We start from the raw sequence: 21,385 nt of genomic DNA on the forward strand, positions 1-21,385 counted from the left end.
ATATTTAAGATAAAACTTTATCTATTTTATATAAATATTTTAACATTTTAAATTACTAAAAAAAGTTAAATAAGATAAATAAATGTAAATATTAAAAAAAATTTAAATATTTAATATATATATATATATATATAAATATAATAAATTGATTTTTAATATTTTAATATATAAACAAATTAATAACAAACATAAGTTAATGAGAATGTCACGTCATTAAAAATAATAAACGACTAAAAACATACAAAAATTAATTAATAAGAAACCAAAAAATCAATTTTAAAAATAAGAATACTCGAAATTAATTTTAAACAAGATATAAAATCCAAAAATACATTTAAATCTATTTAGTTTTGTTACTATTTTCATTTCTAAGTGTAAAACTCTCTTGTTAAAAAATTTGCCTCTTTATGTAATCACATCTTAAAATTACAAAAAATATTAATTGATTTACAAAAATATTTCAATTAAATAGAAATGATAAAAATATTAACTTCATACATCTCTTAATAATTAACTTATAATTTTAAAAATAAAATATACTTAATATAATATAAAAATCATGTATAAGATTTAATTTAATAAACAAAAATCTATATTATTAATCTGAATATTATCTTTTAAAATTGATATGAAGAATTTACAATTATATAAAAATTTATTTATCATTTGGTGTGTGAAAGCGTTAAACCGGTGCGTAATCCAGTGTGGGTCCCGATGTATTGTGGAAAGAAAAATACGATGAGTGATGGCACTACAAGAAGGGAGAAAAGGGTCCCTCGATCATCGTACAAAGTCGTTTACGATAATATAGTTGGAGGTGAAGGTGAAGGTGAGCGTGACCCACATTCCTTCATAACTATGCCACTTCTTCATTCTGCATGCTCACATAAATTCATACTACTATAATCAAACCGCTTCCACCCATATTTAATCATCGACTAAATTTTATCAACAATTATAATGGACATACAAACCCAATCTACACAAATTTTACATTCATTCATATCCAATAGAATTTCTTATTTTATACTACCTTCTTTGTCCTCTAATATAAGCATATATTGATTTTTTTTATTAAGAAAAATAAGTACAATAGTTAATATATTTATTAAATATATTAGTTTTTATAAAATAATTTTTATATTAAAGTGTGTTAAACTTTATTTTCTACATTACAAAATATATTAAAAAACAATAAATATATTTAGTAAATTGAAATGTGCTTATATATAGAGACACATTTTTTCTCAAATGCTGCTTATGATTAGAGATATATGTAGTACTATACTCGTTTTTAGATAAAAGTTATTGAAAAAAATTTGTGCCTTTTTTTATAAAATGTTATTTGAATTTTCAATGACATTAATTATTTATTGATTGATATATTAATAATTAATTTATATATTTTTCTGCTCTCAACCATAAATTCAATAACAAAAATATTAATTATTTCTTTTGAATAATAAAAATAATCTCAATAATCAACAAGCTTAATATTAATATTAATTTATATAATTTAATTAATAAAGTCTTGTATTTAAAATTAGATGTAGTGATTATTTTTATAATGATTAAAAACAAATATTGGATCAATAAATAATTAATTTATTAACCATTAAAGGTCATATATAAGTAATTTAAAATTATTTTATGTTTTTAGAATTAAAAAAATATTTTAAACGACCCCATAAATCACTACTACGAAACTGTGATTAATTATCAACTTAAAATGCCATCTCTTCTGTCATTATTATAAACAAAAATATTATTTTTACATGAATTAATTTTCTATATTTTAAACAGAAACTGTAATTACATATATTAATTTTCTATATTTTATATGAAATATAAATTAAATTTATTAAATTATTTTTAAAAATATCAAATATTTAATTATTAATATTAAATATTTTGAATTTAGTGAATGATATATTATGAATACTACTAGTATTAAGTTGATGAAAAGTTTTGAAAAGAAAAAGTAATAATTAAAAAAAAGGTTGCTTCATTGAATTCATGTTCTGACAAAAAACATGCCGCCACGCGCTATTCGGAAGCGGACAAAACATCTGTCATGGTCAGTGGCACTTAAGAGGTATTATGGGAAAGTGAGGGTATTTGAGTAAATTGAGTAAGGAGGGTGCGTTTGGCAAAACGAAGAAGCATTGAGACGAAACCCTTTGTCGACACGTGCTTGGCGTCGGCCGCACGCTGAGAAACTAATTTGTCTCCTTCTGCTTGGCTCCCTTTTCCACCCAAAAGTTTTTCCATGTAGGTACAACTCTTGCCCCTACCCTGCTTTTCTTTTCACTACTTCCAGATCTACGCCTATATAATTATCAAATTATACTAATAACTAACTCAAATAATCTATACCTATATTTTTTCAACAAAATTAACACTGTCATTCATTATTGATTATGGGGAGAAACTAAAAACAGATAAATAGCTGACAGAGTATGCCAAGATAAAAAATAAGAGAGATGTAACATATTATTTGGTATAAAATTAAAAAGAGAATAAAGTATATGTTATTTTTAAAACATATTTTATGTATGGATAAAATTATTATATATTTAATTTTAAATTTATTTACAAAACTAAAGAATTAATTACATTATTAATTTTAATTTTATAAAATTGTTTAATTTGATTCATACAAACTATTCAATTAATTAAATTATTCAATTAATATTATTACAACACAAGATAAATCCTTAAAAAAAGTTAGACACAAACTGATACAGATTACAATATAAATAATAAAACAATTACATTCTATAGTATACTACTCAATTAATTACAAAATAACAAAAATAGTCTATTTTATAAAATAGACAAAGTTAATCAGTGGTTTTGTTGTGGATTTATCAATAATAAATGCATTATATGTTGAGTTTACGACGATTATAGTTGCTATTCAAATGTTCTACAATAATGAATAATAATTTTTAATTATTAAAATTTATTTTAAATTAACAAATTTAACTTTCAATAATTATAATATTGTTCTTTGATTTATTAGAAATAGACGTTTTAATTGATTTTAGATGATTAAAAGAAGGAAGTTTAACATCGTTGATAATTTGAGAGTTTATATTGTTAATACTTATTAATAAAATATATTTTTGTTTAATATTTCTTATAATATTTCAGATATTTCTAATAAAAATAAGATTGATTTTATTGAATATAAATAATGTAAAATTTATTTTATATGATGTGACATATTATACAATTATGTTGAATGTTTAATATTGATATAATTACATATAAATAATTAATACATTTAGACAACTATACATTATAATATTATATGTCACGACGTTTAAGATATATCAAATTACAATTTTTTTGTTAAAAATGTATAGAAGAGTAAAAACCATCTCATTTTAAAATAGAAGATCAGTTATGCAATTTTATTAAAATAGAAAAATTATAATTTTAATATATATATATATATTAATTATATTTTTAAACAGTATAAATGATATGTGATTGATTTAGAATGTGAATATAATTGTGATGCAAGACTAATATGATATTTTTGTATAAATTTTCTGTTTAAAAAAATATTTATATGTAACAAATAAAGAAAAATATTATTAGTGAAAGTGGATTTAGTAGTTAGTTGAAAATTGTAATAGTAGTAAATAACGCGAGGTTTGCGTGGACGTAAAAGGTAATTTCCGTTATGAGAAATGTTTAGTGGAAATTGGAAGACAAAGAAAAAAAAAAAAAGAAGAAGAAGTGAAAGACACATACATCTATCTATATTGTTAACAAGTCCAAAACGGGGTTGTCAATAGCCATCAACAAAAACAAAAACAAGAACAAGAAAGCTTCTTCTGTACACTAGCTCCTACGTCACAAGTCATTTCTCCTTCGCTTTCTCTCAATACACAAGCATAAAGACAAAACCATAAACAATACTACTCCATTATAAATAAATAAATAAATATCTTATTATAAATTATAAATTCCGCATGACAAATATTTTATTTATATAAAAGATAAGTGGGTCCCATATGAACAGTTAAATTCGGCCGCCAGCTTTGTCGTCTCTCTCGTCTCCGTTTACATCTCCGTCGTTTGACTCTCTCTCTCTACACCTGTCTCTTTGTCTTTCTCTCTCTTCACCACTCTTTCTTATCTTTCTTCTCTTAACATACCTCATCATCATATATGTGATCTCTTTCATTTTTCTTCCTTTCTTTCACATACATACTCATACAACAACTCTTCATTCACCTTAACCGACAAACAAATCAATCTAATCTCTAATTAATTATTATGAGGCGGCATAAAAGGTTCCTTATTTTGTGTTTCTCGAAGATTACTGTTACTTTTTAAGAGTCTTTCTCTCTGGATTTGGTTTTTCAATCACTCCTATTCTATAGATATATATTCATATTTCAGAGAGAGAGAGAGAAACAACAGACAGACATGACTGGAAGTAATGAAGTCAACCTCAATGAATCTAAGGTAACTTCCTTACTTTTTGTTCTTTCTATGTTTGATTTTAACATTATGTTTTTTGTGAGTTCCTTCATTTCTTTCTTTTTAGAACTGATTTTTGGTGTTGAAGGGGAAAAGTTTTAATCTTTACCATTGATTGATTGGGAGCAAGGTCAAGGATTGTATATTTGTTTGGGGAACATATGAGTTAAGGAGAGTGTTGTCTCTTTGTTTTTTTCTTTTCTTCTCTGAGTTGTGTTGATAATGATGGTCCCTATAGACGATGTAGTTTTTTGGGGGTTTGTTTCAATTTTTGTTTTTGTACTTTCTTTCATGTAGGCCTCTTGGGTTTCTTGTTCTGGTAAGTTGGGAAAATTTCAGTTTGATTTTGTTTTCAAAGTTGAAAATTATTCTTCTTTTCTCAAAGATTTGTATGCTTCTTTGAGGCATGTACACCGTTTTAGGATCCTTCTTTTCAGTAATTTATTGCTTTTCTAAGGGGATGGATGAGCTTTGATTAAAGGACTTCTTTGGTAATAAATTGTCAAATCAAATGCATAGTTCATATGGATAAGGGTCTAATAACATACTAGTAGTTCATATGTATGAGCTTTTGATTAGAGGACTTTTTTTCTTTCTCTTTAGAAGTACTAATATGCATAGTTCATATGGATAAGGTTCTAATAACATGTTATGTTACATTACAATTTTTGTAGAGTGTTGTTCCTCTCAATACTTGGGTGCTTATCTCAAATTTCAAGCTTGCTTACAATCTACTAAGACGTGCTGATGGAACATTCAATAGAGAGTTGGCCGAGTTCCTCGACCGCAAGGTCCCCGCCAATACGATTCCTGTTGATGGTGTATTCTCTTTCGATCATGTCGATCGAAATACCGGACTCTTCAATAGGGTTTATCAACCTGCTTCTGAGAATGTTACTAGTTGGGGCATTATAGAGCTGGAAAAGCCCTTCAGCACCACAGAGATTGTCCCTGTCATAATTTTCTTTCATGGAGGAAGCTTTTCACATTCCTCAGCTAATAGTGCTATCTATGACACTTTCTGCCGTCGCCTTGTGAGTATGTGTAAGGCTATTGTGGTTTCTGTAAACTACCGGCGATCGCCCGAGCATCGTTTTCCATGTGCTTATGAAGATGGGTGGGCTGCTCTTAAGTGGGTTAAGTCAAGGACATGGCTTCAAAGTGGAAAGGATTCTAAGGTTTATGTTTACATGGCTGGGGATAGTTCTGGCGGTAACATTGCTCATCATGTTGCAGCGAGGGCTGCCGAGGAAGATGTCGAGATACTAGGTAATATTCTTCTCCATCCACTCTTTGGTGGGGAGAAGCGTACCGAGTCAGAGAAGAAGTTGGATGGGAAGTATTTTGTTCGGTTACAAGACCGCGATTGGTATTGGAGAGCTTTTCTTCCCGAAGGCGAAGATAGAGACCATCCAGCTTGTAATCCATTCGGCCCTAAAGGTAAAAGCCTCGCAGGACTCAAATTCGCCAAAAGCCTTGTTTGTGTGGCTGGTTTGGATCTTCTCCAAGATTGGCAATTGGAATATGTGGAAAGTCTAAAAAATTCAGGACAAGATGTTAAACTTCTTTACCTAAAGGAAGCCACTATTGGTTTCTACTTCTTGCCTAACAATGATCATTTCTATTGCCTCATGAATGAGATAAACACCTTCGTCCATGCATCCTAATTGTTGATATATATATATATATATACTACCACTACTTAACCTTTGCCTACACAAGGCCATACATGACTAAAAAGCCTGACTTTCACTTCTGTTATCTTTTTTTTTTTTATTATCTATTTTTGTAATTTTTTTATCTCCCTACTTTATAGTGGTGGTGTGTAGTTATTATAAAATTATGTAGCATTTTACTCACTGTTTTAACATCTATGGTGGAAAATATGAGCTTTCTGTAACTGGTGAACTACTGGTGGCTGGTTTCTGCCTGTGTTGTTTGAAGGGTAGCGCCGGTTTCATCGTCTGAGGTACCGGAGTTCAATCCATATACAAAGCTTGCCCCTTTTTACTTGTTCAACCTCAAAAGCAGGAGAGGGGAGATACAAGATAGGGCTTTGCTGATCAATTTGATTAAGTGAGTGTCTTTATGTTGTATAACTACTAGTATTGAGAGTGGGAACTGAACTATAGTAGAGTATATATATCTCATCCTGTTATGAACTTGTATGTTTATATAGTTAATATAAATGTCTTGTTTGTTTGTTTTTAAGCTAGCTATAGTGTTGTTCTCTGTTGTTGCATCCTGCAATTTTCAATTTCTTGACACAAAAGTTACCAATGTATTTGGCTTTATTTATTGAGGCATTCAAGTTATAGAGAATTGTTGGTGAAAACATTTTATCTTTAAACACATTTTGTTACTCCTGAGATATCTGAATTAGCATTCCTGTTGAAATAATGTTTGCATTGATAATGGCACAAGTTAGTTAGAAGTTTTTGAGATGATGAAAAGAAGAAAGACAAAAGGGTCACCCTACTATTCATTGTTTCCAAAAATAGAAGTAATTAGGTCGTCATTTTTGGCAGGGAAATGATCACACATAGTGTTATACTAGACAATAAAATGAAAGGAGTGTGACAGAGGTTAATATGAAATTTGAATAATTATATGGATTTTGGTGTGAGTTATAGAGCAGGTCCAACATAAGATTCGATAGAAAAAGTTGACAAGAAATGTCCAATGTGGAAAAGAGAAGCGTTTTATTGTGATGTGTGTGTTAGAAAGGAATAATGGAACATGTAATAGAACAAAAGGGTGGGTGGGTGGGTTTAGAGGACCATTTCCCCTCCTTCATTTATTACCTTAAAGCCAAATCCCATCCACCAAAAGGACATCCATCATACACAACACTAATTAGCACCACTTTCAATCATCAATTTCTCATTCTTTCCAACAATTTACTTATTCTTACTTCTCTTCATAAATTTCAGTTATCAATATACAATAGCCGATTAAAATGTTAAACAACTGTTTTGTGTTTTGTGTTTTCTTGCATGTGTGGTTTTGCCCATTCAAGAAATTCGGGTCTTTTATTTTATGAAAACATCTTTTTTTTCCTCTAAAATTTGTTTTACTTTTGTTTTTTTATCAAAAATATTAATTTTTTTAAGTGAACAATTGTCTGTATAAATATAAACAATAAAAATGCAAAAAATATTATTTTTAAAAACCTTTTTTCATTATCTTACATTTCATCTTCTTGCTATGATAAATTTTTACTTCAAAAATATCTCACCAAGATAAAATAATATAAAAACACAATTATTTGCCAAAATAAAAAGTTCTTACTTTTTACACTTTTTCTGAGAATACGAGTGTATACCACCAAAAAAGTACAATGGGATAAATCTTAATGAAATGCATTTATTCTATGAAAAATCTCTTTTATTTATCTTTAGTTTTATTTATTTTTGACTGAAATATTCCTCTTTTTTTAATGAAATGTTCCTTTTTAGTTTAAGGGTATAGAGTATTTTTCCTTGTAGCAAAAAGCTTCACTGTAAAAATATTAAAAAGACTATGACTTTATTCCATTTTATTATGTTTTTGTTGTTAATAATTTATTCCATTTTATTCTATTCAATCCCCTTCTACATTGTTATATTCAATTTCATCATCTCATAAATACCGAAGTATACCAATATAAAATTTTCTTTATGCTGACTAGTATTCAGGAACAGCTAAGCTTAGACAAAGACATGAAACTCTTGTCTTTTATTGATTTTCTTGGGATGCTTATCTACTTTTCTTTTATGGAGCCTTTTTTGTATAACATCGCAAACTCATTCAATTAGGCACGTAGACTTTTTGTTTGAAAACTTTGAAGCTTGATATATTTTCTCCTTTATTAAATGTCTTATTATGATTAATAATCCTTAAGTAAATTATCTGATTATGTCCTTTGAAAATATTCCCTAATACGACAGAGTCATAGAGTCACTATCAATATAAATGGGATTTCTTTAATTCGGATTAATTGACAAAACTTGATTTGTAGGCTTGGTACCTTGCTTTTTAATATTAAAATAAAAATATTTGATGGGTCATTACTTGTATTATGCGCATATTGTATTTAAGCGTGTCGTTAGTGCCCAATTTTATATTATAGTTATAGTCTAAATCATGCTTCTTCCGCCCCATGTTTCTACCTACTTTCAGCTTTATGCTTTCAACTCAAACCCGTTTGCCACAAACCGTTTCTACATAGTTGCTAGATTAATGAAAAAGTTAAAAACACATCAACATGTTGTTTAGCTTGCTAGAGAAATCTTTTACCTTAATTGAGAGATTAAAAACATACTTCATTCATTTCATAATGTAAACAAAAGTAAATCTTAAAAATGGAATGTATGTGGTCTATAGTTTAACTTTTCAATAATTTTTATTTTTGCATGAATAAAGTTTAAGGTTAAATTTTTTTCACTAATTTCTATTATAATTTAGATTAGTTCAAAATTTAAAGTACGGGCTAAACATCAAATATTCTTAAGAGACTTAGACACCACATCTCAACCCAAAACCTTAAGACATTAAGTTTATGGGTCATTCTCCTTATATATAATATAGCCCCCATTCAGTGTAGGACTAATCGCTCATAATTGAATTCCAACAAATCTCTCCCTCAATTATGAGTTCCCACCACTAGACTTGATCTACTTGATCCAAGTCCTTTTTGCTCCCCCACCAGGCTAAACCAGTCTCTGATACCATTTTTTGGGGAGTCCCGGGGAGCACGACATCCGAAATGGGCTAAATATCAAGGATTCTTAAGAGACTTAGACACCACATCTCAACCCAAAACCTTAAGGCATTAGGTTTATGGGTCATTCTCCTTATATATCAAATATAGCCTCCATTGCTAGTCGGGACTAACCACTTATAATTGAATTCCAACAAAATTCTATTATTGATTTTTTTTTAGTCTAATTTTATATAAGTGTGATTCTCTAATTTAAATTTATGGCACCTCCAGTTGAAATACAAGAAGAAAAAAGTCGTATATTTCGTAAAAATTTAGATTATGTATAAGAAATAGATATTTGAGTTGTGTACGGTCACAAATTTGTTCTATCAAAATTGATCTATCAAGAGTTTTTAATTATTTTATCAAAATTAAAAGATTCAAATTTTAAAAACTCTAAACCCTAAACTATCTTAATTGTTCTATCAAAATTGAAAGATTCAAATTTTAAAATAAGAGTTTTTGTATAAAATTTATATCTTGATCAAGCAGTCGATCAATATACATGAAAATGTTGTATCTAATTCAAATTTTAAAAAGAGATATTCGACCAAAGATCTAAATGTAAACTTGAAACTCCTGACAACTTTAGCGTTAGTTCAAACTAATTTTTGTGTTTGTAATTAGTCAACATTTCTCAATTCAAGATATTATTATTAAGACAAAAACTAACAACTTTCCTAAAGATATTTAAATAAAAATATATTAAAAGTCGTATTTTCAATTATTTAAAAATTTGTTACTGAAAATATAAAACTTTTATTTTTGATTATTTAACAAATATTTTAAGAGTACTCGTTAAACGGATTTTATTATTAAAAGTGGGGGTTACCATAATTTTTGTTTGAGGAAGAGGGTTGCCATGTTCTACTTACATTTTCAAACCGTGACCTTGGAAATGTGCATTGAATTTCCTAATGATGATTAATGAGGAATTAAGAATTGCAAAGAGAAAAGGAATATGATATTCAATTTAGGCTTTGAATGGTGGTAGGCCAATTGGGGCCAAGCCACATCAAACAAACGTAGTCCTATTCCTATACATATCATCCATAGCCGTCTGGAGGATTTAACAACTTTTCATAATAGTTTTTTGTTTGATTTGGTGAAAAATATTATTAAGAAATTAAATGGTAAGAACTTGTATGTTTCATGTCTTATAAGTCCTCATAAAAAAGTTGTCTTATTATAAATGATTAGCAGAGAGAATAAAGCATAACAAAGTATCAAGATGTTGCTTAATGAGTAGACAATCTTCAACCCCTTTGTAGTTTCACAATATCATTTAAATGTGATTACCTATTTAATCAATTTTCAGTAAAAAAATAAAACATCATTCAAATGTGAAAAGTCTTTGTTCCTCCCTAGTTAAAAAATGATTAATTAATTCTTAAAACAAAATCTCAAAGATATCTTGAATTTGACTATCTAAAGTAACTATTTGTGAAACTTTAATCATCAATAATTCGAGATCTATTTGACAAGTGAATTACTTTTAAATATTTCTTTATTTTCAAAATATTTGTAATATTTGATTATTTTATATAAATAAATAAAATTATTAATAATTTTTATTAAATAATGATATATTTTAATTATCATAAATAAAAAATAATAATTTAAAAGTGATTTACATATCAATTCTTCTACCTCACGGTGACTAATATTTTAGAAGAAAAAATAATCTTAGAATGATAATCATTTTCGGTGTAAGATTAATATTTTTAATATTAAGTATATTATTCTCAAAATATATATTTCACGGTAAATTTATAATAATAAAAAATACATCAATTATTAATAAAATTATTATTCTCTTATATTTATATTTATAGTAGCCATTTCTTATTGAGTTAGAACTAACTAAAGAGATTCGAAGAGTATTAAAGAAAGTCCTTAGAATGAAATGAATCATGAAATTTGTATAATAGAAAATTTAATAAAGAGAGGTATCTTTTGGAGTTGGCAGTAATAATGGTAAAAACACAGAGACATGTTGGAAATGAAAGAAGTGATAAACGACATAGAATAAAATAAAATGTGAATCAGCACAAAAGACAGAATTTAAACAAAATAGTAAGTTGTTATTACCCGATTTGTAGTCAAAATCGTGCAACAGGGTATGTATGTCTTAAATTGGGTAAATGGGTTTGGGACCTACTTATCTTGTTCAGTGTTTGTAGCTAATAATCTTCCAAAACTACTTGTCATTCTGATTGTAACCGAATTCCATACACACAAGGAACTTTAACTTTTACGAGACTGAAAACGATATTGAAAATGAAGTGCCTACTAACAAACAAACTCTTTTCCTTTTCTGCTGGAAATTTTTCTCCCTAACTTTTGTTTTTAGTGCAACAATTTATCAAATGTTTTTTTTTAAAAGATATTCTTTTTATTCGTTTCATCCAAAATATTACATTTTAATATATAAGGAATTAATTTGTAACTTTTAATCAATTTGGTCTTTCCGCTCCCACTCATTGTGATATAGAGTTATATTCAGAATTATGTAATTTTATGGTTTGAGATGTATTTTTTCTATGATTTTGGTGAGACTTTTTTTATTCTAATATTGTCATCCATTTAAATTAGTGTTTGTCCATGTACTAGTAGTGCATATGAATACAAATCATTTTTGTACAGATATGGGAAGTGTCTATTTTTTCATGTCATAATATCAAATTTTAAAAGTTAGTTGCAAAAGTGACATAATCAACAAAACAATATATTTTTGTTGAAGGGTGATGTAAAACCCTTTTGTTTTTCTTAAAATGTTTAGCTACAAAATTTATATATATTTATTGTGGAAAAGTACGGATCAAGAATTCGAATCTACAATTTAATACATCAAATGTCCCTGAAGTTATCATGTGAACCATATTTATGGGACTGGAGCAAAACTTTTATACTGATGTTTAAATCGAAGTTCATAATATTGAAAAAATTGCAATAGTACACCTATTACAAACATTTTTATTTTATTTCAATTGAGTTAATATTCTAGTGTTCGGCAACAAACGTAGGTCATCTTCATCATGGACAGTTTTAAATATATATTTTTATAAAAGTAAGTCTATTTTTTTTTTATTAAAAAAACTAGTCTTCAGACATATTTTAAGAATAAAACACTATTTTCTTTAGTAGAAAAACGTAATAAAACGAAAAAATGAAGGACATTGTTATAGAGCAAACTCCAATTGAGGCCCAACTATAAAAAACGGATAGTGGCCCAATAAAAACAGTAGCCGCCCAATTGGTCCATCAACCAGTAAATAGCCCAATCGAGTTACACACAAGTCAGAACAATGCAAATTACATAATCACAAATTTTGTTGACCAAATAAATAAATAATAATCACAAATTTTAAAACAGTACTAATTATAACCAACTCGACTAAAACGTATGATCCGCTCCAATAGTTGTAGAATCAGCTAGATATAATACGAGAAAATTTATTTATCTAAATTTAATAGAAAAACTCTAAAGTTAAATTAAAGCATTTTATTTCTGTCAAATATTTTTTATGCTATCCACACCATATTTTGAATTCACCTTGCAGAATGTCATACTTAAATTGATCTTGATTGCCACGTAGGGTTGTTCAAAACCGAACTGATTTTGAACTAAATTCATTTACAAAAATTGAGAACTGAACTGTTTTTGAATTAGAACCGAACCGAATTAGTTTTCAGTTTAAAAAAATCGAACTGATTTTTAGTTCGAAAAATTTAACCGAACCGGTTTTATTTTTTAGAAGTAATTAAGGGTAATTAGGTAAAATTTGATTTACAAACCAGTTCAATTTAAAAAAATCAGTTCACTAGTTTATAAATCAATTCAGTTCAGTTTTTTGAACTGAAAATCAATTCAGTTCAGTTTTTCTAAATTGAAAATCAGTTCGGTTAAATTTTTAAATGGTTTTAGTTTAGAACTGAACTTTACACACTCCTAATATTAATAACATATATAAGTTTGAGAGTTTTCCATCACACAATTGAAGGCTAGGATAATACTAATAAGATTTAGCTTTGTACAATTGTTTACTCTCATTGCATAAAATAATTATAATATTGATTGTAATAAGATTTAGCTTTGAACAATTGTTCACTCTCAAATTAAGATACAGATTTTCCTAAAACTGAATTATTTATGTTCTTTATGATATTGTATAGTTATATCCAAACAAGATTAAAGTTATTTTTTTAAAAAAAAATATTTTAATAATGACAAACAAACACAAAATAAATTTCAACATTTCTTTAAAATCTTCAAAAATCAATTTATATTACTTTTTTTGTTGTTGATAAAATCACTTATTTTTAAAATTTACAATAAGTGGAAAAATTAATTTGAGTGTTTGACTTTTGAGTAGAATATAAGATACATTTGTTATACTTTTCATTGAATAATTATTTTTTGAAATTACGAGTATTGATTAAAATGTTCCTTCAATTTATGAATTAATGAATACGTCTATACAATTGTAACACTTTAATAAAAATAAATTATCAATTAACTTCTTAAGTCATAACCAACAACGCGATACATTCAATAAACACATCATAATTTATGTAGATCTATATTAATGTCACACCAAAAAAAACTAAATTATATTAGAAATTTATGAAATATAAGTACACAAATTTATTATGTTATACAAATTATATTTTTTGACGAAATGTTATACAATTTTTGTAATGTGACATTGATATAGGAAGTGAAATGCCTAATGTTTAACCGTATCTAACTTTAAATGTTAATGAAGAGACTATTTAACTAAGACATGAGTACTTCTCTTTGTTAATTAATAAAATTCAACTATTATTTTAACTAAAATAATATACACAAATTTTATAAACGAATGACTTATTTTGTTTTTCTATTCAGTGGTCATAATCGATGATTGGTATTCTTAATTAGGACTCATAATTTTTTTCTAAAACTTTTCCACGTCTGTTAATTTACCGATCAAATTATTTACGGGGACATTTTGAAGAGAGAAGCTCGCTTTATCCAACGTTATTTTATTGCAGAAAAAAAAAATTACTATTAGGAAAAAAGAATATAGTTTTATTAATATAATAGAACATATTTATTATTATCTTGAATGATTCACTGTGTACCACGAAGCAGAAAATTCCGTGGATATGTTTCCCTTTTTGTAACAACACTTGCACATAATTTACCTCAGAATCAAACCACACCAGACAAACCAAAAATTCCATCCTAGGAGGTATCACTCTTTAGTATTATGTCATTTCTCTGTCGTGTCAAATATTTTCAGAACTTTTTTTTTACCCTTTCTACGTTTCAGTTGACTTTCAATTTGTTCTAGTGATTCCCATCTACTACTGTGATTATTGTTGTTGTAGACACTGAAAAGGGGAATTGGGTATGATTCATTTCTAATTCTGATTCTGTTTGTTGCCTCTAATTTAATTTGTGCATCATTGGCTCTATGGTTCTCATGAATTTTTAGTTACGGATGATTGTGTTGATGTTTGTTAACATGTAAAGGGTTAGGGTTTTTGGGGCAAAGTGGTGGGGTTGTTTTATTATGCTTCATAAATTATAAACAACCCAAAACAAAGTGTCATGGTAATTGTTCTTAACTTGAGAATATGGTGTTTGACAAATATATATATATATATATATTTTGTATTTTTCTTTAAATTTGATGTATCATCACTATAAAGAACTTAACTTGTGTCAACTGTATGCTATAACTTCAACCTGATTTACTTTTAACTGCTAAGTGTTTCAAATTATAATGCTTTCTATCTTTCTGATTATATGCATAAGAAAGTAAATCTAAAACTTGCTCATTGTATTGTCCGTTTGTTATTTAGGATTGATAAGCAAAGGGGATTTGTGAGGATTTTTTTAGCAGATAAGATGATTTGGCATTTCCAAATTTTTGCCTGCTGGTTTGAATAGTTATGTATGCTATATCTGGTGCGCTTTACATTGACGAAATGGGTTATGCTATGAGTAGATTAGAGGTGGATTCCAGTCTCGGTGAAGACGGAAATACTGTCCGTGAAGAATCTAGTACAGGACAAACTAAAAAGGCGTTTAAAAATTTAGACAATGAAATTGCTCAGATAACAAAACTGAAATCAACACCGCATCAACTACTAGTACATGATGGATCTGGAAGGAAGGAGTTGCCTGTTTCCCCAGTAAAGATGCTGGCAGGTCGAGAATCTAATTATTCAGGACGGGGGAGGTTTTCTTCCGCCGATCGCTGTCATCTTTTGAGCAGATATTTGCCTGTTAACGGTCCCTGGCTTATCGACCAAATGCCAAGTCGAGCGTATGTGTCTCAGTTTTCAGCTGATGGTTCTCTTTTTGTTGCCGGGTTCCAGGTAAATATTCTCATCTTTAACCTTATAATATGCATGCTATAGTTTTAATTGTAATTAAATTACTTTTCAGGGAAACCACATAAAAATATACAATGTAGACAAAGGTTGGAAAGTTCAAAAAAACATTCTAACCAAAAGTTTGAGATGGACAATCACCGATACGTCTCTTTCGCCTGATCAACACTATCTAGTAAGTTACCATGTTTTATCTTTAAAATAACAGGAAACAAAAACTTCTACATCTTTTTATTCTTTTGTTTTGCTTCTATAAAGGTGCTATTAGTATATTGCTGATACTGTCAGTGTATTCTTCAATTTCAGGTTTATGCCAGCATGTCACCCATTGTACACATAGTAAATGTTGGATCTTCTGAAACCGAATCGCTAGCAAATGTGACGGTATTCACAATTAATGCTGCTCTTTGGTTTTTAACTTCTTCTAATTCATACATATATGGTTGATTTGAATGATATGAGGAATAGATACTTAGAAGTTGGATCGTCTGAGATGTGTTTAACTGGCGGATGTCCTAGACTCCTAGGTTCTTTTCGACGGCGTCCTTTTTATTTCCGTAACGTGCTTTCAGTTTTTATGATATGCAGGAGATCCATGATGGTTTGGATTTTACATCGAATGATGATGGAGGATACTCTTTTGGAATTTTCTCCGTGAAATTCTCAACAGATGGGAGGGAATTAGTTGCAGGAACTAGTAGTGATTCTATATATGTATATGATCTTGAAGCAAATAAGGTTTCACTTCGAATTTTAGCGCACGCGGTAAGGTTACTAGGCATAAATACTACTTCTACTTAGCTTCATATGATTTGGACAATTGTCTGAATCTATTAATTTATGGTGCAGTCTTAAATTCTAACTTTTGGTTTTCATTTAATGTGGCAGTCTGATGTAAATACTGTATGTTTTGCTGATGAAACTGGTCATCTTATTTACTCTGGTAGTGATGATAGTTTCTGCAAGGTATGTTCTACATTATAAGATGGCTTCTTCTGTTATGAACCTGAGAGTAGTTATCAGTTGAGATAAGTGTCAAAACTATAACAATTCTTGATTTAAGCCATTAATAAAAGAGAAATAGAGAAAAATAAATTGAATGATATTGATAATTGAGAGAATGTTTACATCAAGGGACACATAGACTTATATAGTCAATTAGATAAACAACTAACTAGTGTAAAATAACTAACTAGTTAGTGTAACTAACTAACCAATTTAACTAATTAACCAACTAAGATATATCTAATAAAAACTCTTATCTTTGGTCATCATCACTTACTGCAGAATTTCATGTCATAATTAGAGTTGCTTTGTTCTTTCCCTCTTAATTTTAGGAGCGTGACACATTGTAATGTACAAATTTGTTTAGGTCTGGGATCGACGTTGCTTAAATGCCAATGGCAAACCATCAGGGGTTTTGATGGGGCACCTGGAGGGCATTACATTTATTGATACCCGTGGAGATGGACGTTATTTCATTTCAAACGGTAAAGATCAGACCATTAAACTTTGGGATATACGCAAAATGTCGTCTAATGTTACCCGGTATGATCTTTTTCCCTTTTAGTAATTTATATGTTGAAGTCCATATCTGTTGAACGCACGTTTCCACAAAGTTATTGTGTTGGAATTTATATTCATCTTACATCTTAAATGAGTCCTATAAGTTAATTACACTTACAAAATCATGTTGTATGATTGTCAGGCTCACTATACTTATGAATTTTTTTTGAAGCATTCTCAAATATCACTACAATTCATAGCAAAAATGAAAAATACAGAGAACTTATAGAATTAAATATCACGTAGGACTCATGTCAAACTAACCAGTCAACGATGATTCTGTGTCTATTTGTGTCAGCTTGCTTGTCTGTCTGGAAAATTAAAAGACCTGTAATGAGGCTTGCATGTGATACCAATTTCTAGCCTAGCTAATGATGTCTGTTCATTTATGTGACTATGCTATTTCTACATGAAATTGTTGCCAATGCAAAAGCATATTCTAACAGAATTTTCTCTTAATTCCAGCAATCCTGGATATAGGAGTTTTGAATGGGATTACAGGTGGATGGATTATCCGCCTCAAGCAAAAGACTTGAATCATCCTTGTGATCAATCGGTTGCTACATATAGAGGCCATTCTGTCTTACGCACTCTTGTCCGCTGCTTTTTCTCCCCAGCTTTTAGGTGTGCACTAAAATTTCCTTACCTTTTAATTATTCTTCATTTTCTTTGTCATGTCTCCCCTTTTAATTTTAATCGCTTGAAACTCAGTAATCGTTTGTTTGAGTAAAAGTCGAGGGCTCACTTGAGTATATTAAATTATTGGAGATTTAATTATTTTTAGTACTTAGCCTGATGTTGTTTTCTTCAAATTTACAGCACTGGACAGAAGTACATCTATACTGGATCACACAATGCATGTGTTTATGTATATGATTTGGTATGTATTTTAGATAATGTTGTCCTAGCTATATCTCTCTGTTTTTATCATTGAGGTAGCTTTATTTAGGTAAAAAGTTCACAAGTAGTATGATCCTTAATCAAACTTTATAACATAATATTCATTATATTAAATGAAAATTCAAGCCTGATAATTTCGTTATCGCGATATCTTTTATGCATGTAATGTAACATATTTTAAGCGGTGAAAAACACAATCTTTTTTTTTTTTCTCCATACAATGTGCTGCTCAACAGGAAACTTTGATAATTGATTACAGGTGAGTGGAGCACAAGTTGCAACACTGAAGCACCATAAATCACCTGTTAGAGATTGTAGTTGGCACCCCTTCCACACTACGCTTGTTAGCTCTTCTTGGGATGGGGATGTTGTAAAATGGGAATCTGGCGGGAGCTCATATAGCAGCCTCTTCGGTTAAGAATAGGGTATACAAAAGACATTTTTTTTGAAGATTACCTATGATCTCAGTTACATTAGTTACAAAATGGTCTTGAAGACGAAGAACAATAGACCATAACATGTTGATACTGGAAGTTGTATATGGTGTTTGACATAATAAGGTGTAATATGAACTACCACAAAATCTTGTACATAAACTAATAAATAACCACTTAAATGGCCAGTGGAATTGTTTCATTTGTACGCAGGCTGTGTAATAAATTTGTTATATAGTGTACCATTGCATCTGTAGTGTAAAAAAGGATCTAATTTATCACCCATAATTTAAGTCAGCTGAACCATTAAGTCGACTATAGAGGGCTAAGTCCCCCAATAGTGTACCTATGCGTCATTGATTGGTGTGGTCTCATTATTTGTCTTTGTCATGATGCCTTATTTTGTGTTGAATTTGATAGATCTAATTCATAATAATTATAGAAATGAAGGGATAATACCCTCCCTCAAGGGTTGCTACTTAACATTTTGTAAAAACATGGGTGTCTCATTCTATCTTCATGTTCTGTTATGTCTGTCTGGTCAGTGATATTGGAACCCAATGATTGCCAAGATTGGTGATCCTTAACTGTTAAGTCACAAGGAAAATAACTGAAATATCACGTAAATTGGGTAGTCGTATGAACAACACAGGACATAAAGTAGGGGACCTCCATATACGACAGTAGTATTGTTTTTATTTTGTTTCTGAGTGACAAGGGTACACTAAAATTCTAATAAATATTTAATTTGGTTGAAGGCAATCCCTGATTTGCTATGTCAAGATCTGGGTAGGGTGATAAGAAAATTCCCAATGGATTAACTAAAAAATTAGAGTTTAAACATAAATTAGCAGATATGGAAATGTATTGTGCTATAATATTAGATGACGTGTGATGTGATCAAAAGCATCCAATCTGACAAGGCAACAAGCCAATAAGAGGAGAAGACAATGAATAAGAAATAGGAGTGGCATTTGGTTGGTTTGCCCTGACTCATTGAGTGATTAGTATTAGATTGTTTAGCTGGTTTATGTGTCCCACAAACAATATTTTGTTAATTGTTGCTTTTACTAGGATGCTTCTTCGACTCGTAAACCGAGAATAAAAAAGAAGGATGAGTCCAAACTTGAAGCTCAAGCCTGAAAAGGCTTCTATTTACAATACAAAAAGAGATTCCCAAATGAGTGGTGTTGTCCCTACAACCAATTTTCCAACTAAGGAAGCAGCACCCCGTGCTCATGGAAAGCTAAAAAAAGCTGAAGAAAAAATGTTAATTTTTGCATTGCATAACATAATGAATGATATTACATTAGTAATATATAGAGAGCATAAAAGGACAAAAATAGGTACAGTTTGATAAGTATTCACATTCTTCTTATTTCACCCTATTAATTAATTCCTTCCCCCTAGGCAGAGGCATCTATCACAAAATGAAACGAATATTAATAATAATGAATGAACGGAAAGAGCAAAAATATAATAATAAAATATTAGAAGCAAGAAGAAGAGAAGCTATTGATATAATAATATATTTTGGTGTGAAGAGTAACGGTCTTGTATTGATGATGAGTCTCAACTCTTCAACTGATTGCACTGTGTAGTAGGCCTTGTTTTCTGCTTCCCAGACCTCAATGGGCATGGAGTCTCTACGGGAGGGACCATACAATTATACTGCATACATAGTGAGCTTCTCTCTGGAATCACAGCCGTTGGACTAATCTCAATTCCCGTTAGATAATTATGCTGCAAATATAATATCTGTATGCTTGCGTCCAATAACCGATCCACGAAACTAGCCGGTACCCGACCCGTGAACCGGTTGTTGTTTAAGTACAGATTCTGCACGCTAGCTAGCATAGGCGATATTTGACCGGATAACCTGTTGTAACTCAGATCAACGGTTGGGATTGCGACTTGATCCACCGGTTCCACTGAACCGGAGAACTGGTTTCTTTCTAATTGGAGATTGGTTAAAGGAAATGAGAAGATCCTACCTGGGAGGGTTCCCGTGAACTGGTTCAGACTAAGGTCCAAATAGTTTAACTGCTCCAGCCGGCTCAATACCCGGTCCATCGACCCAGTAAGTTGGTTCCACGACAATGACAGATACTGAAGAGACGGAGGGAGAGAGTTTGGAGCGATCGAACCGGTCAGAGAGTTGTGCTTTAGGTCTAACCGGCTCAGGATTTGAGAATCAAACCGGGGAATAGAACCGGAGAGACGGTTGTGACAGAGTATCAGGTTCGTTAACCCCGGTAATGATCCCACCGTCGGAGGAATGTTTCCGGTCAGCTGATTGTAACTGAGATCGATAGTTCTGAGACTGCGTAACTCACCTAACCCCGCCGGAATGTCGCCGGAGATGAAGTTTCTGTTAACGCCTAGAAACTTGAGGTTCTTCAAATTGGAAATGGTTTGAGGCATAGGACCATATATCCTTCCTGGAACAACGGTAAACTCCGCGAGAGCAGATAGTTTACCGATGGCCGTGTCAAGTCGTCCTGTTAAACCAGCTGAACCGGCTCTAGGATCGCCGAGATTAAGAGCAATAACCTTATCGGAGTCGCAGTAAACGCCGGAGAAGTTACAAGGATCAGCAGTGAAATCCCAAGAAGAAAAGAAATCAGAACCAGGCATGTCTTCAAGAGACTTGCGTATTGATTGCAGAGCTAGGAAATCAGTTGGGTCTAGAATGGCGTGTGTTTGTATCAAGCAGAAGAAAAAGAGAAGAATAGAAGAACGCTTCGCCATTGAAACACTCCAATGCAGGAGGAGCAGGAGCAGAGAGAAAGAAGAAGGTATAAAATGTTAGTGGTTTTGTTTTGGACGGTGGAACAATCAGCATCTAATAGGG

General features: G+C 30.2%; 3 protein-coding genes across 6 annotated transcripts; 2 read left to right on the forward strand and 1 right to left on the reverse strand.

Annotated features, from left to right (window-relative positions):
* Positions 1-4,108: 4,108 nt before the first annotated feature.
* LOC101501795 (gibberellin receptor GID1B-like) lies at positions 4,109-6,715 on the forward strand. Its single transcript, XM_004495997.3, has 2 exons — positions 4,109-4,485; positions 5,175-6,715. Exons 1-2 carry the CDS (start codon positions 4,447-4,449, stop codon positions 6,165-6,167), a joined length of 1,032 nt encoding a protein of 343 aa, XP_004496054.1. The 5' UTR covers positions 4,109-4,446; the 3' UTR covers positions 6,168-6,715.
* A 7,608-nt stretch (positions 6,716-14,323) lies between these two features.
* Positions 14,324-18,739, forward strand: LOC101502120 (LEC14B homolog). Of its 4 annotated transcripts, none has more exons than XM_012714568.3 (10): positions 14,324-14,481; positions 15,098-15,616; positions 15,687-15,806; positions 15,938-16,015; positions 16,220-16,396; positions 16,520-16,597; positions 17,004-17,179; positions 17,663-17,821; positions 18,017-18,077; positions 18,357-18,739. In XM_012714568.3, exons 2-10 carry the CDS (start codon positions 15,188-15,190, stop codon positions 18,513-18,515), a joined length of 1,437 nt encoding a protein of 478 aa, XP_012570022.1. In that variant the 5' UTR covers positions 14,324-14,481; positions 15,098-15,187; the 3' UTR covers positions 18,516-18,739. The 4 variants fall into 4 exon arrangements, with proteins under 4 accessions (XP_012570022.1, XP_012570023.1, XP_004496055.2 ...); XM_012714569.3 differs by having other exon boundaries at positions 14,353-14,481; positions 15,244-15,616; XM_004495998.4 differs by lacking the exon at positions 14,324-14,481 and adding an exon at positions 14,488-14,640.
* A 1,049-nt stretch (positions 18,740-19,788) lies between these two features.
* LOC101502440 (uncharacterized) lies at positions 19,789-21,379 on the reverse strand. Its single transcript, XM_004495999.3, has one exon. It carries the CDS (start codon positions 21,280-21,282, stop codon positions 20,104-20,106), a length of 1,179 nt encoding a protein of 392 aa, XP_004496056.1. The 5' UTR covers positions 21,283-21,379; the 3' UTR covers positions 19,789-20,103.
* Between the last annotated feature and the right edge of the window lie 6 nt (positions 21,380-21,385).

The sequence above is a fragment of the Cicer arietinum genome, chromosome 4 (genome assembly GCF_000331145.2).
Source record: "Cicer arietinum cultivar CDC Frontier isolate Library 1 chromosome 4, Cicar.CDCFrontier_v2.0, whole genome shotgun sequence".
NCBI classification, from domain to species: domain Eukaryota; kingdom Viridiplantae; phylum Streptophyta; class Magnoliopsida; order Fabales; family Fabaceae; genus Cicer; species Cicer arietinum.